Here is a 15326-nt window from a genome sequence, read left to right as displayed (position 1 = left end):
TAGCATTGTAATTATTTTCGGAAGCCTTTTTCACTTATGTTATTTGTGTTACTTTTTAAGAAAAATAAAAAAAACGGTAAACTATGGGGCAGCTGTCATATTCTTTCCCTAAAAGCAAAGAGTTTATTTGCGGCGCAATGTGAAACATCCGCTCCACCCTGGCTCCACCCAGCATCTCTCCCATAACCTGGAAACAAAGTGAGGCCAAAATAAATAAATAACGCCGCTGCAGCTGTTAACATTCGCTGTGGCACATCTGGAATATACACAGGGTTTATATCAGGCAGGCAGGCAGATGTGGTCTGCGTTAAATGTGCTTAGCCGGGTAGGACCTGGTGCTATCAGCAGCCTCTCTGTCAGTATCGTTTCGGATGCCGTCAACTCGAGTGACCTGGATGTGAAACTGGAATAAAGGCCGTATCTTGTTTTATTTTGACAGACGGTTACAGTCCTGCGATAGAAACAGGGTATAGCAGCAGCAGCGGGGAGGCTAGCTAACTTTATCAGCCGGCTATAACACCTTTATTCAGGAATATATTCATTGCAAAAAAGGAGAACAATGAGCGGACCTTGAGTTGTAGGTTTTTTTGGCCGGCTAAGTTAGCTCGTCTTGCTTTCAGCAGAATGGAAAACAGGTGCAAAGAGGAGCGGGCAACAATGTTGTTGTTAGCCAGTTAGCTACCGTTAGCCCAGCTAGCTGCTAGTTAACGTTAACTACATCAAATTAGTGGGCTGAGTTAGCTAGGCTAGGCTAACTCAGCCCACTAATTTAAACAGGCGCGCACATTATCCTAGTTTGTTTGCTGCCTGACGTCGCCTACCACAATAGATTCACTCAGTGTCAAGTTTCTCCAGTGACACGCCTCTTGTTTTCAGAGTTTATCAGTTTACTGCTGAAGCTAGCTAGCTAGCTAGCTAACCAGCTGTGCCGATCAGCGGAGAACGCTCAGTCCGCTGTGGTGTCACTGCAATCTGTTGGCTGCAGGAGTCATAGCTTTACTACTGTGTAACGGTCAAGTGGACGGCGACCATGGCCCTAGAAGCGTTTCCTTTGCATTTTCTGGTGTGGAACAATCAGTACCTGGAACTTGATCGAGAGCTGCAGAAGAAAGAGGTAAGTGTGGAGGCTGCTGGAGAACTGGTGGTTGGTTGGGTTTTTTTTTTTTTTTTTCTCAACAGATGCATTTGGCATGTCGCACTGCATTGCGCTGATGCTGATTGTGTACATGGTTCCGCAGCAGGATGTGGAGCGCTTGGATCCGAGGGGGCGCACCCCGCTGGAGCTGGCCGTGTGTCTCGGCCACCTGGAGTCAACCCGAGTGCTGCTCAGACACACTGCAGACCCGACACACTGCAGCGCACAGGGCTGGACCAGTGAGTGCTCTGCTTGTTTGCTTTCGGTTTCATGCCTGATCCCTGCTGAGGTGTCACTAAACGTGGATGCATGTTTCAGTCTTGCAGGAGGCGGTGAGCACCGGAGACCCTGAGCTAGTGCAGCTGGTGCTTCAGTACAGAGACTTCAAGCGGGCCACGGAGAGACTGGCAGGAATCCCAGAGCTGCTCAGCAAACTAAGACAGGTATAACCATGTGGTTGGGAAATGTAAGCCTCTGGGTCTAACATCTGAGCTGTTGAACTGAGAAACAAACACTCAACTGTTCTTCAACGAGCTGTTGAAGATTTGTCGTAAGGTGGTAGGGCTTTGCTTTTCTCTAAGTACAAAAAAAAAGAGTTTTCTGTGTCTCTTCCAGGCACGGGACTTCTACGTGGAGATGAAGTGGGAGTTCACCAGTTGGGGTGAGTTTGTTTCACTAATGTGTTTTCACAGAGGTCAGTTTCAGCACCACAGTAGCTGGACAGCTCCCCACAACAGCATATGTTGCTCAGTGGACCATGAAAGATGTGACTGTCTAAGCCAAAGTGACCCACACATGAGAAGGGGGAAGACGGTTTTAAAAATGTAATACACGGCAAATGACGGAGAGTCTGCCTAAGGTTTTATATGTACCGTGTTTGACAGGACTGCTGCTTGTGTCTGGATTGTTTATGAACTCACTTGTTTCTAAAATGCCTCTCCTCTTCTTACACTCTCCACTCAGTGCCTTTGGTGTCAAAAGTTTGCCCCAGCGACGTTTACCGGGTGTGGAAGAGCGGCTCGTGCCTCCGCGTGGACACCACCCTGCTGGGCTTTGAACACATGACTTGGCTGAAAGGACGACGTAGCTACATTTTCAAGGGAGGAGGTGTGTGCTATGTGCTCCTGATGCCAGCATCAGTGTGTGCAACACAGACGCTTGTGCCTTGACCTGCAGATTTCTCATGGCATAGACCTGCCGTCAGAAACACATCTCTGCTAGAGGTTTAAATGACCACTTAATGAAACATTTGATGGCTTTCAGTCAGTCCGTAATATCCCTGTTTACCTCTCGTGCCCGACTGAGGTTCATATGTCCTGGTCTTATCCCAGCAGTTAACCTGTTTGTGCTGACTGTCCCTCTCCTCTTAGATGACGGGGCAGTGGTCATGGAGGTGGACCATGAGAAGCAGGTGGTGTACACAGAGCCGCTTGTGTTGTCTCCTCGCGATGCGCCCTCCCTCCTGGCGGCCATGCAGCCATCGCAAGAAAACACGGCACAGAGACTCACGTCGCCCATCGTCTCCACGCACCTCAACACACGCAACATTGCCTTTGAGCGGTAACCGGCACATACTGTATATATTACACTTTACTTATTTTTGGCTGCTTGTTATAGATACACTGATCAGTCAGCCGGAGAAGTGAATAACACTGATTATCTTGTTACGATGTAATGTTCTTCACAAAGCTGGGTCCTGGGCTTTATGTGCATCCTGGTTCCATATGTTCTCTAGACAATCAGCACATATACATCTGGCCATCTTGGAGATGTAAAAGAAAATGTGATATATCAGACCAGGCCACCTTCTTTCTTTGCTCCTTGGGGCAGTTCTGATCCCCATGTGCCCATGGTGTGCTCTTACAGCAGTGGGTCGTCAGTGTTATTCACTTGACCAGTCATAATGTTATGAGTGATTGATGTATGAGCTGCTAACTCACCTGTAAGTATTTCAACATAACTCATTATATTTCCAAAACGTCTGTGCATGGGGCACTTAGTGTTTCACATTGCTGTTCAGGAATAAATCTGGGATCTGGGGCTGGCGTTCTGAGAAGAGCGAGGTCGTCAGTGGGTACGAAGCCAAGGTAAATAACCCCACAGAGCCTGCTTTAGTGTTTCATGGTGTTTTTGGACATAAATATTTTAGGGCTACAAAGTTTTTCTTTTTATATCACACAGTGAGTGTGACAAATTCCAGATAAAATGCTGTTTGCTGCTTTTTTCACGAGAGACTTTTATTCTACACCACAGTTTTACAGCTGTTAACACTGAAGAAATGCTATAAAAAAAAAAAAAAACTCTGAGGAGCTTTACTGAAATGCTGTGTGTTCACAAGTGCTTTTCCTTTATGTGTTGTTGCGTCCAGGTTTACAGTGCTACCAATGTGGAGCTAGTAACGCGGTCAAGAACAGAGCACCTGTCAGACCAGGACAAGTCAAGAAGCAAAGGTGAAAACACACACACACAGCTATGCCCACACTCAAAGTCTACATTGTGTACTTTAACTATATGGAGAAATCAGGCTGTATCTGGTCACAATCATTGTAATTGGGCTTTAAAAGTACCAGCAGATAAAATTACCCAGGACTAAGTCTCCCACTTTAGTGTATTATAATGTTATTTGTGTTCTGGATATACCTCATGCTCTCCCTAATCAGACCATATTGAGTAAAATGAATGGATTTGACGATCTCTGTTCTTTCTTTCATTTCAGGCTCAAAGACTCCTCTGCAGTCTTTCCTGGGGATTGCTGAACAACATACAGCTCACAATGGGGTATAAGTCTCCACGGTGCATCGCAACCACCCACACCACCTGCAGCCTCCTTTGATGAACATTGTTGCGTATAACTCTCTCTTCGTATTCCCCTCAGAGCAACGTGTCCCAGTGTGCCAGTCCTCACAACCCCACAGCCATCACAGCCGAGGAATACTTCGACCCAGAGTTCAACCTGAACGGCCGGGACATCGGACGTCCCATAGAGCTTACTAGCAAAGTGCAGAGGTACAGTAAAGCCACGGACGCGTGCACACCATAAACGTGTCCTTCACCACAGTTAATGATCACAACATTAGATAGACATGAAGGATATTGGAGCTTTCGCTTAAAAAAAAATGCCAGCTGTTTTTAATTCTTTACTTTCTCCTCACCAGGTTTAAAGCAACGCTGTGGTTGAGTGAGTCTCATCCTCTGTCCCTGGCCGAGCAGGTGACGCCCATCATAGACCTCATGGCCATCTCCAACGCCCACTTTGCCAAGCTACGTGACTTCATCACCCTGCGCCTGCCGCCAGGCTTCCCTGTCAAGATAGGTGGGTGCAGTACGTGTGGTTAGTGGGATGACACTCTTTGGACGAGGCATGGGAAACTTATTAAAGTCCGTACTAAAGCTGTTCTGCTGCTGTGTTGATTTTTTAACTAAAGCAGCTTGATTAGAGATTTAATCTGGAGACATCTTTGTACCCGTTTGACACTCTTTTACATTTCAAATATACCACCACACCATGGAACTAGCTGATTTGAACATGTGTGATGTTTGCTGAAGCATCTATCAGATATTGGCTGACGTGTTTCTTAGCCCACAACGACTGAACTATCTCTCTGTCTTTCAGAGATTCCTCTGTTTCACGTGTTGAATGCCAGAGTGACGTTCAGCAACCTGTGCGGCTGTGACGAGCCGGTTAGCTCTGTGACGGTACACAAACCAGAGAGCTCCGGAGAAGCTGGTAACCACTGACTCCACACACACAAAAAAAAAAATTTATCTGAACATGATGTGATTTAATGACAAAGAAATCCAACATCCTCCAGTTTCTGGCTGCTCACATTGACCTCCAGTGAATAGAAATCTTATCGCATACCGAGGGACGAGCCTTTCAGCAAAATGCACACTAATGCATTGTTATTATGCAACCCATTTTCTCTCAGGTCAGGCTCCCCCTCCCTTCCACTGTGAGGTGGACCCCTCAGTGTTTGAGCCCCCCCCAGACTACACCACCCTCGGTCCGGGTCGCAGCGAGCCAATGAGGGATGAGGACGACAACCTGCTGCAGTTCGCCATCCAGCAGAGCCTTCTGGATGCTGGCACAGAGAGCGACCAGGTTAGAGCGAAGCCTTGTGGATAACCGGTCTGAGGCAAAGATTAAAACACTTCAGTTTGTGTCAGAGTCAGTAATCAGACTTTGGTCCAGACGGGGATCAAATTTCTCCTGACGTGCTGGCATCGCATTTAATTTTTATCCTGTAGATATTTTCCCTTTTTCTGAATCAGTTTATCTTTCCTATCTTCTCCGGCATGTAAATCCCTCAGATGTTAAATCCTCATTATTTTTTTTCCTCTCACATAACATTTTGACAACACTTGTAAAAATAATCAGTCTCACTTTTGTTGTTTATTAAAGATAGCCACGCCACTGTTAAGGGAATATACTATTGTTACTGACCATTTGCTATTGTTGTAAATGGCTTTTTGGTTCATGTTGTCTCCACACACATGTAAAATTCATGCCGCAATGAATAATTTAAAAGCTCTATATAGGTTTCCCTTACATCTAAAGCCAGTCAACCCCTGTGTTTATAGGTGACCATCTGGGAGGCGCTGACCAACAGCCGTCCGGTGCCTCCGTCTCCACTGTACGAGGAAGACTCTCAGCTGGAGAGGTGAGTTCACCCTCAAAGTTCCCGTGTGATATATTCATTCATTCATTCATTGATTCATCTTCTGTACCCGCTTATTCCTGTTAAGGGTCGCGGGGTCTGCTGGAGCCTATCCCAGCTGTCATCGGGCGAGATGTGATATATTCAGACTGCTCAAATTTGAGAGAAGACTTTAGGTTAACTATTAATAAAGTGCAAAAAAAGGAGCTAAAGTGCCAAGTGGTATTCTACATTTTTTGATACCCAATACATTGGGTCAATAACATGAGATAAAAACAAGAAAAAGGTTAATCAGAGTTTACATTAACTCACATCTACATATCTTTTTTTAATCAGGGAATCCTCGGGCTTGGGAAGTAATTTAATTAAACATCTGTAAATAGAGTTCAGTGATTAGCCTTTTCTTTCCAGCGTCTCTTGAGAACAGCAGCTCTCATTTATCCCTTAATGAAGCCCAGCAGTGAAACTATCTGTAAAGAAACCCTTCTTTGTTTAAACATTCTCCAGATTAAGTCCTCATTTCTTTTTTTTCTTTTTTTTTTGTCTCAGGGCGATCCAGGAGTCCCTGTCCATCTCGCTGGGCAGCAGAGAGGGAGAAGACATGGCAGACCCCAGCCAGCCCTCCTCTGTCTCCCCGTCAGACCCCACCGCCAACTCCCCGCTCTCCTACAGCGCGGTGACTGATCCCCGGTTGTCCGGTCACTTCGGTGTGGCGTCCAGCTTCGATGAGCAGCTGCGTATTGCCATGGAGCTGTCGTGCAGGGAGCAGGAGGAGTTGGACAGGTGAGGGTGGATACATGCTTTCATTTACCGGAGACAAAATGTTGGAAGCAGCTTGAGGTTTTTGAAACTTTTATTTGCATCACTCGTGCAGTGTCTCATTTCTAGACAGAAGTTTATTGGTGACAAAAAATGCCTGCAAGACTCAAATTCAGGAATGGAATCGGTTGGTGTCATCTGTACATGTTGTTTCCTATTATTGTGTAGTGAGTCATCCTGGTCTGAGCTCATTGGTAAATTTTACAAAGCCTGAAACATAAAATCTGAAAACAAAGTTCTTATCCTCTTAAACTGATATCCCCCTAACCCTTTAATCTGTGGCTCTGGGAAACTGAGCTACAGGGAACTGTCCTCGTCCTCCAAATCTTCCCCCAGGAGAGCATCATTGCTATCATCATTTTTATTTTCAGTCTGTTCGCCTGCCTGTCCTGTGTACTGAACCAAAGACTCCCTGTCTAAACCCTACTAATGTTACCACAAGGGTAAAGTTAAGATATGCTGCCATTACTCTGCTTAGATAATGTTGTGTATGATTTAACTTCAGTGGCTTGTGCAGATTGTAATTGGAAATGAATCCTGTATTATTATTTTTGCATTATTTATCTAGTCTATATGTGGGTTAACAAACTGGAAAAGACAAACTACAACTTCAGATTCGGTATAAAGCGGTGTTGGTATGCTATCCATTAGCATCTGCTCTAGAGAGTCTTCACTGAGCTCTTGTATGAAACACAGCAGATAAGGATGCAACTGTGACTCATAGCCTCTGACCACCAACCAAGAAACTGCAATAGTCCAAATACTGATGCTACAGTAGAGAGGTTGGGAGGTAGGCAGATCTCTGTTGAGATGCTAGTGGATAGTGGTAGGCCATTTCATCTTTACAAAGCGTCCATTCTGTTAGGTTTCTGTTTGAAAAATTCCCCGTACGTTTGACCATCAGGTTCAGTTTTTTTGGTCATTTTTATGCCTGGCAGGAGAAGTGAATATCATTAACTATTTTGTGACATTACAATCTTCTGCTGCGAAATTCTTTAACCTGGCATTCATGTGGATGTTACTTACACACGTACCACCCACCTAGACCAGACCAGGCAATGACATTCCTTGATGTCAGCAACCATCCTCAGCAGGATGCAGCCTGACACAGACACACACGCACAAAAACCTGTTGACCTGGCCTCCATATTCACTAGATTCCCAGAGCCCCCTCCCCTTAACCCATAGGGCCCAAAGGCCCCCACTAACAACATTCTGTTACCAGACACCACAGGATAGAGCCCTGCGCGGGACTGTTTTCTTCATCCCGCTCCCGCCCGCGCCCGCCGAATTTCTGACCATTACCGCCCGCTCCCGCAATGTGTGTGTTACACTCCCGCCCGCTCCCGCAAAACTCTGAGAATTTATTCCCGCACGATAATAGAGATGCATTGATTTTGTGTCTTCTCCCGTCCCGCAGGAAAAAAAAAACGTATTTGTATTGCTATTATTAAAGAGATTCATGGGGTTGTTTGTTTCATTTCCCTGGCTTGCATGTATTCTGACGCACTGGTCAGGAAGATGAATAGTAGCCTGGGCTATCGGGGACATCTAAAACGCTTAGGCTCCCGCAGTGTTTTTTTTTTTAGCCGCCCATTCCCGCCCGCAGCAAAGTTCAAACCGCCCGCTCCCACGAGATTTGCGTTGGGTCCCGCGGGACCCGGCAGGTCCCAATCCCAATGCAGCCCTCTACCACAGGACACCCTCAGAAGACCCATGTCCATAATATGATGAGTTACAACTGTTTTGGAGACACAAGGGAGACCTACACAATATTAGGAAGGTGGTCATAATGTTACGCCTAATCTGTGAATAGTTCAGCTGTCAAAGTATTTTTAGATGATTTTTAGAAGACATGAATGAATATGGCTACACCTGGAGGTAAAAGTGTCTTAATAAGACAAGATAAGGGTCTTCACCAAAGAGAAACAGCTGTGTCAGATAAACAGCTAAACATCCAAGATCAGTGCACAACAAGGTTGATGTTTTCAACAGATTTCCTTCCTTGTCACTTCAGACAGTAATGATCTCAGGTCAGCTGAGTAAAAACGGTCAGATGGTGTCATATATCCACCCAGACATAAAACTAAAACAACATATTTCTGGGAAACAGTCATCGTAATAGGACAGATGTCATCGTTTGAACCAATGGGCTTTGTTTTTTATTGGGCCGCAGGAAGCAGAAGGAGGAAGAGGAGGAGCTGGAGAGGATCCTGCAGCTGTCACTCACCGAGAAGTAATGTAACGCCAACAAGAGCAGCGGAGGCCGGTCTACATTGGGGAACAATCATCTTAATTTATTCCGTTTTATTTTTTAAATCCTGAGATGTTAAGTTATTACAGATATTTTATTTGTCTTTCTCACACAAAGGCTGCTACAACAGAGTGTAAAGGACCTGAATATAAGAAATATGAAACAGGCGGGAAAGAGGAAGCGGTAGAAACAGGTACGCTGAAACACTAGAGTAAACGAGGGAGACAAAAGGGAGAGTCTTTGTTTTTCTTTTTTTATTGAATATTTTTCACAGTCTTGCTGTCTTTATTGAGTGAAGAATGATCCTTAAAAGTTTAAACCTATAACATGATCCATTATAATGAAGAAGAATAAGAAAATACAATCTTAACAAAATAACTTATAAAAATATGATTATAACATTTATGTTGGCTTACTCCTATGTGTGGAAAAATAAAGAGTAATGATCATCCTGGATTGTGTTGTGTTTTATTCTTTACAAATGAAGAAAAGTAAATGCTTTTAAAGTTTACAGTGGCATTATAATTTTATCAACAACAAAAAAGAAGAACCATTCATGATCTGTACAATATCAGTGATCACAAACACTTAATAGTCTTGCTCAGCTGTGAAAAGATAAAGTTTTGGCAATGCATCAGTCCCTTTATCATCTTTGGAGACATTTCTCTTGTCTCCTGGAGACTCAATCATAAATCAATACTTTGAGAAAATAACGCTTGTTAGTTGAAGCTGGAGCTGAAATCATCAACACAAGAAGCTATTTACAGTGTAACACGATCAAACCCTCCCTCTTCACGTGTATCCCCACCGGAGAAGCCACAAGAGTAGTAAGGGAAAGACTACTAAAGGATGACTCCTTGGCTGGTAGGACCACCCTCACCCCAGACCAGCTCTGTGTGTTACTCAATCTGTGCCTGACAACCACCTATTTCCAATTTAATGGAGGATTCTACAGGAAAAAACACGGCTGTGCAATGGGGTCACCAGTGTCACCTACTGTGGCCAATCTCTACATGGAGGAGGTCGAGACCAGAGCCCTGAACTCTTTCACAGGAAACACTCCCACCCAGTTCAGGTACGTGGACGACACTTGGGTTAAAATCAAGACACAGGAAGTGGAATCTTTCACACAGCACATCAATGCAGTGGACAGCAACATCAAGTTCACTCGGGAGGACATCAACAGAGGTAGTCTGGCTTTCCTGGACTGTCTGGTGCATGTGGAAGAAGACCGAAGCCTCAACATTGAAGTGTATAGAAAACCCACCCACACTGATCAGCACTTATTATTTGATTCCCACCACCCCCTGGAACACAAACTAGGGGTCATCAGAACGCTCCAGCACAGAGCACAGACTGTACCCACAAGACTGGACGGCAAGGAGAAGGAGCAAAAACACATTAAACGGGCACTTAAGACATGTGGATATCCCAACTGGGCCTTTGTAAAAGGCTCAAAAAGATATCCCAAAAAGGACAGAGAGGAGGAGAACAACAAAAGGAAAAACATCATCATCCCCTACGTGGCTGGAGTGTCCGAGAAGCTCAGGCGAATTTTCAGAAATCAACGTATTCCAGTTTATTTCAAACCAGGAAATACACTTAGGCAAAGACTGGTCCACCCAAAAGACAAAACACCCAGGCAAAAACAGAGTAATGTGGTGTCTGTGAAGGTTCTCAGTCATCCAGGTCATGGTATATCCAAAAAAGGTTCAAAAAAGGCAACTGGACTTGTAGAGTTTTTTGAGAAGACGTTTCACCACTCATCTGAGTAGCTTCTTCAGTTCTAGGGGCCAGCTCATCAGGAAACGATTCAGTGGTCCACCTACACCTGAAGGACAAAGGACACTCCTTTGAAGATAACAACGTCCAAATCTTAGCCAGAGAAGACCAGTGGGTTTGAAAGAGGAGTAAAGGAAGCCATCTATGTCAGACTGGAAAAACCTTCACTAAACAGTGGAGGTGGACTGAGGTTTAATCTGCCATCTATTTACAATACAGTTTTAACTTCTGTCCCCAAGAAGTTTCAATCTCATTCACACCTTGACACTGGAGCCTCTGACGGACAAGAGTCGTTAGAGAACCATTCATAGGGAAGAGGACAGGGACAAAACAGTCCCCCCTCTACAACAGGTAAGTACCCAGTCGTTAATGGAAATTAGCTGCACCAGTTTCTGGTTGTTAGCATAACAAGCAAGTTTTTTTCAGGAGGAGTTCCTATTTAAACCTCAGACTTCCCACCAGTCCCCTAGACCTGAAGCAGCTACTCGGATGAGTGGTGAAAAGTCTTCTCAAAAAAACTACAAGTCCAGTTGCCTTTTTTAACCTTTGCTGGATATACCATGACCTGGATGACTGAGAACCTTCACAGACATAACACGATCAAACTTAAAGCAACAGGGTGTAAACAAATCTACCATTCAGAAGGTGGTAAAAGAGTTAACGTGATGACGGAGTGTGAAAATCAGGTGGGTTCCTGCACTGGTTTAGAGTCTGGCCGTGTTAAAATTCATCAAATCTGTTACAGACATCCATCATGTGGTCAAAATGTTTTTGACCAAATTCACTGAATACAAGACAGTCTCAAGCAACATCATTCTGGATTTTTTTTTCTTTGTCACAATCAATCAGGCTCATGAGTCTCCTGCTGTGTTTGTCCACGATACTGTGCTGGAAGGGGATTTTTTACTGACTTGATTCATATACTCGCCCTCCTCAGGAGAAGAAACGTACACATTTTGTCTCCGTAGTTTTAAAGCTCTCCGAAGCTCACCGTTGAGCTGAGCTAGATCAGACAAAAACACATCCATTCAGACTGACTGAACACACACATTTCTTGACACAAACTCAATGATGCATTACTCACCTAGTTTCAGGTTGTGATCGTCAGGAACCACGTAGTCACCCTCCTCAGGCTTTTCTGGAGGGGTCTGAATCTCCGGTTTGGACATCGACCGCATCATAGGAGGCACTTGTGGCTTGGGTACAGTTTTTTTATCTGCAGGTGAGTTGATGCCGACGGACTTTGGTGCAAGGTCCACCTCTGTTGAACACACAAACAGTAGTTTAGGAGGAGCTCTGTACTATTGTTTCATGTTTCTATTATTTAAAAGCAACCAACCAATGCGAGTCGCGTAGGGCTGAGATGCCATGTAGGGACGGAGACGGTACTCTGTCTTTTGAAGGAAGTATTTAAGCACGTCATTCAAAGTGGGGACAGTCACCTGGAGGAGGACACATGCAGAGAAAGAGATGAGGTCTAATGAGGTTTATGAAAGCTTCTTGACTTGGTTTAGATTAAATATTTCTGCATGTATTTACAGTATTTTTCACTGCAGTCTTAATGGTGGCAATTAAAGTAGTCTTTACAACAGAGATTAAGCAAGACCAAACTGATATGGAAGGTCTCACTTCCACTGCACTCCTTCAAATGCTTGAATAAAACACCCAATAATCTCAAGTACTGTGCCTATGATACTAAATTCAACATATACATTCAATTAGATTAAAAATGTCTAGCCTACTTTAGTGACAGTTTCATACAATAATAACAGAAGCACAGTAACAGTATAAAATAGAGAGGGCATAGTGTGTTTGACTGTCTAGAAATCTATGCAGCACAGTTTCTCCACAGTTAACTGTCTGCACTGGGACTTACCGTTTTCTCCAGTTCAATGACAAACCCTGAGTTTACGGAGGTCACTCTGAAGTTCTTAATGACAGGCCCTCTGAAACATAAAGACAATGACAATGAAATACAGTAACAACAGACCGGGGAGATTCATATTTCTGTGTTGAGCGTTACACATCCAGGTTATTGTTTCCATGCATGCCCTGTGGATCCTGATTTTTAAAGTTTGTCCTGGTTGACCAGATGCAATAGTTTTTATTACCTCCTATATATCTATGAGTCAGACAACGGAATATGTATTAGAAGAAAGACTATGAAATTTATATGTCTATCAATAATTTCCTTATGCACAATCCCATGTTCTCATTCTCAGTGGTACTTTTCAGAGGTTTGGTTATAGACGGTCAGACCTGGGTGTCAGCTGTCTCAGGGTGAGGGCATAGTTGTTGGCCATGGTGGATGGGCGGAGGATGATGCCTCCATTCTCCGGGTTTTCCTCCAGCATCTTCTCAGCCTCCTGTCGGGTCACGTCAAAGAAACATCTGCAAGACGTAAAGACAAAACACTACACTTTGTAACCGGTGTAAGCATCAACTGCAGGTACATTATGTGCATCAGTCCATATGTTCATCACTCCTGACTAATACACATTTTTCATGTCTTGTTACAAACACAGATAAAGCAGAAAGTCAGCCAGTTTAACGTACTCTGGCATCTCAGACGCCGACTTGTCTTCGGTCGCAGAAGAGCAGGTGTCACCTGAAACGGAACGCTGCAGGAATGTTGGTCGGCGTGGGAGGGGCGGAGGTGACGCTCGGACATTTCTTCTCCTCTCCTGAGCCAGAGTGTCCTGCAGCTGCAACATCTGGCCCGGCAGCAGCTGCAGCTCACTGGGAATCTCCTTCTACAGGGGAACAGAGCTCCTCGTCACTAATACCATCACATTCAGATAACAGAGTTAAGAAAATATAACCCGGTATGAACTAGTGTAAATGAATTTCTTTTTTTTGGTTTCTTCCGAGTCAGACTATTTGTTCCTCTAATCCCGTTATATGAATAAATGCAACCTTTTGTGTTTATTTGGTTTAATTAGACTCATTCTTTCTTTCTTGGCTGTAACATTTTGATAAATGATTTCTGTCCTTGCCACTTGAATGAACCAAGTTTTCATCTAATCATTAACCATGACGCATTTGTCCCTCTTGTATTGCTTGCATGCAGCCAAGACTTCATTTCAAAGGGACGCACAGAATACAAATATTTTTGTCATCCAGCAAAATACTGTAAAATGAATGAGTAACTGTGTGTGTGTGTGTTTTTGCTTACCTTGACCACAGTCAGGATGTAACCCCTCCACTCCTCTCCTACGTCAGCACTGTCCATCTGCACAGTCACACCGACAACAGGCACACAAAGAACAAAGAGTATGTTTAAAAGCTGTTTCAGGGCTTGGAGTAATGCATAATTTAAAGCAATGCTGCAGTCTTTTAACAATTTGGACAGTCGTGGTGTAACAGACCTTTAGCTGCACGTCCTCTGTGGGCAGGGTGAGAGTGAAGATGGTTGGTGTCTTCTTTTGATATGGAGAGTCCAACTCCATGGACTCGAGCTGCTCCAGGTCCAGCTTCTCAATGTACTGACAAACAAACCATCAGATTTGTGTTTTCACTGTTCAATCTACAACTACTATTTCCCGGATTCTCATCACTGTACGCATTTGTTTCAAGACAAAAACTGATATTCAAGTTTGCTTACTGTGTCTTGTGTGTCATCTTTGTACAGAAACAGCGTAACTCCACGGAGCTCAGCGTAGTACTTCTTGAACTCCTGTAAACCATAAATGCTCATTTGAATTTTTGCGTTTTACTACTCAAGTACTGATACTTTATATTTATATTTAAATCCCTTTTTGATTGGTCTTTGCAGGTTAAGGTTTACATACAGTTCTATTAATTGCACATTGTTCTTATGGATTCTGATCCATTGTTCAGGCTAAACCTCCTGCTAGTAGTAACAGAGTAGCAAAACCAAATGAACATATCCTTGGCAGAGGTCAATCTCCGTTAAAAGAGCACATTCGATACTTAATTATTTACTTTTTCACTCAATCTGTTCTGTACTTCACTGCTCAGTACGCTGTCTACCTATGTTCCTACCTTCTCTTTCGAGTGCTTCTTCAGCAGGTGTCCAGAGTAGTAGAGAGGCAGAGATGTTAAGCTCGCCCTCCTCTTATGAACAACTCTGGTGGACAAAGACATTTTCCCACCGTTTGGTCAAATCTGCTTGCTTCTTCTGGGCCGGTTTGGTTCCACTTTGGCTCCGTTTACCTCTGCTTGTCCAGCAGTGTGATCATCCACCTTGGGTAAACCCCTGAGTCCTGACAATATTTCTTTGTGCTGTTCTCAAAGAAGTGGTAATTTATGGGTGTATAATCTAAGATGATAAGCTTTTGCTCCCCCTCTCTTTCAGTCTCACTGCTGCTCTATCCCTGGGAATGAGGAAATGCTGCAGTGATTTACAAGGAAGCAGTCAGTGTTAAAAAAAAACAAACAAAACAAAACAAAACAAAAACCCTGAATAAACAAGTGCTTTTGTACTTTGAACATGGGCAATACCCCAGAAAGGCAAATTTATACTATAGACAATAAAGCATGAAGACACGTGCACACACACACACGCATACACACTCTTACTGTCAGATTTATTATTTGCATGTCACGTATGATGTTTAGACAAGAAAGACGGAGACTTCTTATTAAGAATCGATTAAATGTGCTTAAACATAATTAAGTCACACTTTAGACTTGAGGCGGGCTCTAGGTCATTACA

The 15326-nt window shown here is 43.9% G+C and overlaps 2 protein-coding genes across 3 annotated transcripts; one reads left to right on the top strand and one right to left on the bottom strand.

Annotated features, from left to right (window-relative positions):
* The first annotated feature begins 27 nt into the window (after positions 1 to 27).
* On the top strand, positions 28 to 8995 carry ankrd13d (ankyrin repeat domain 13 family, member D). Of its 2 annotated transcripts, none has more exons than XM_084550110.1 (16): positions 28 to 1114; positions 1242 to 1374; positions 1454 to 1578; positions 1751 to 1796; positions 2099 to 2242; positions 2506 to 2695; positions 3156 to 3222; positions 3504 to 3585; positions 3852 to 3913; positions 4011 to 4141; positions 4291 to 4448; positions 4749 to 4862; positions 5065 to 5237; positions 5717 to 5796; positions 6343 to 6576; positions 8789 to 8995. In XM_084550110.1, exons 1-16 carry the CDS (start codon positions 1031 to 1033, stop codon positions 8850 to 8852), a joined length of 1887 nt encoding a protein of 628 aa, XP_084406236.1. In that variant the 5' UTR covers positions 28 to 1030; the 3' UTR covers positions 8853 to 8995. The 2 variants fall into 2 exon arrangements, with proteins under 2 accessions (XP_084406236.1, XP_084406235.1); XM_084550109.1 differs by having other exon boundaries at positions 1239 to 1374.
* A 2729-nt stretch (positions 8996 to 11724) lies between these two features.
* On the bottom strand, positions 11725 to 14946 carry LOC311491356 (signal-transducing adaptor protein 1-like; the record flags this gene model as incomplete). The annotated part of the gene is made up of 9 exons (XM_084549261.1): positions 14654 to 14946; positions 14253 to 14324; positions 14017 to 14133; positions 13824 to 13880; positions 13205 to 13401; positions 12908 to 13039; positions 12525 to 12594; positions 11988 to 12090; positions 11725 to 11909 (listed from the first exon to the last, which is right to left on the bottom strand). Exons 1-9 carry the CDS (start codon positions 14753 to 14755, stop codon positions 11725 to 11727), a joined length of 1035 nt encoding a protein of 344 aa, XP_084405387.1. The 5' UTR covers positions 14756 to 14946.
* Positions 14947 to 15326: the final 380 nt, after the last annotated feature.

This window comes from Chelon labrosus (assembly GCF_963514085.1).
Source record: "Chelon labrosus genome assembly, chromosome: 8".
NCBI lineage: Eukaryota > Metazoa > Chordata > Actinopteri > Mugiliformes > Mugilidae > Chelon > Chelon labrosus.
This window is presented reverse-complemented; position numbering and strand designations above follow the sequence as displayed.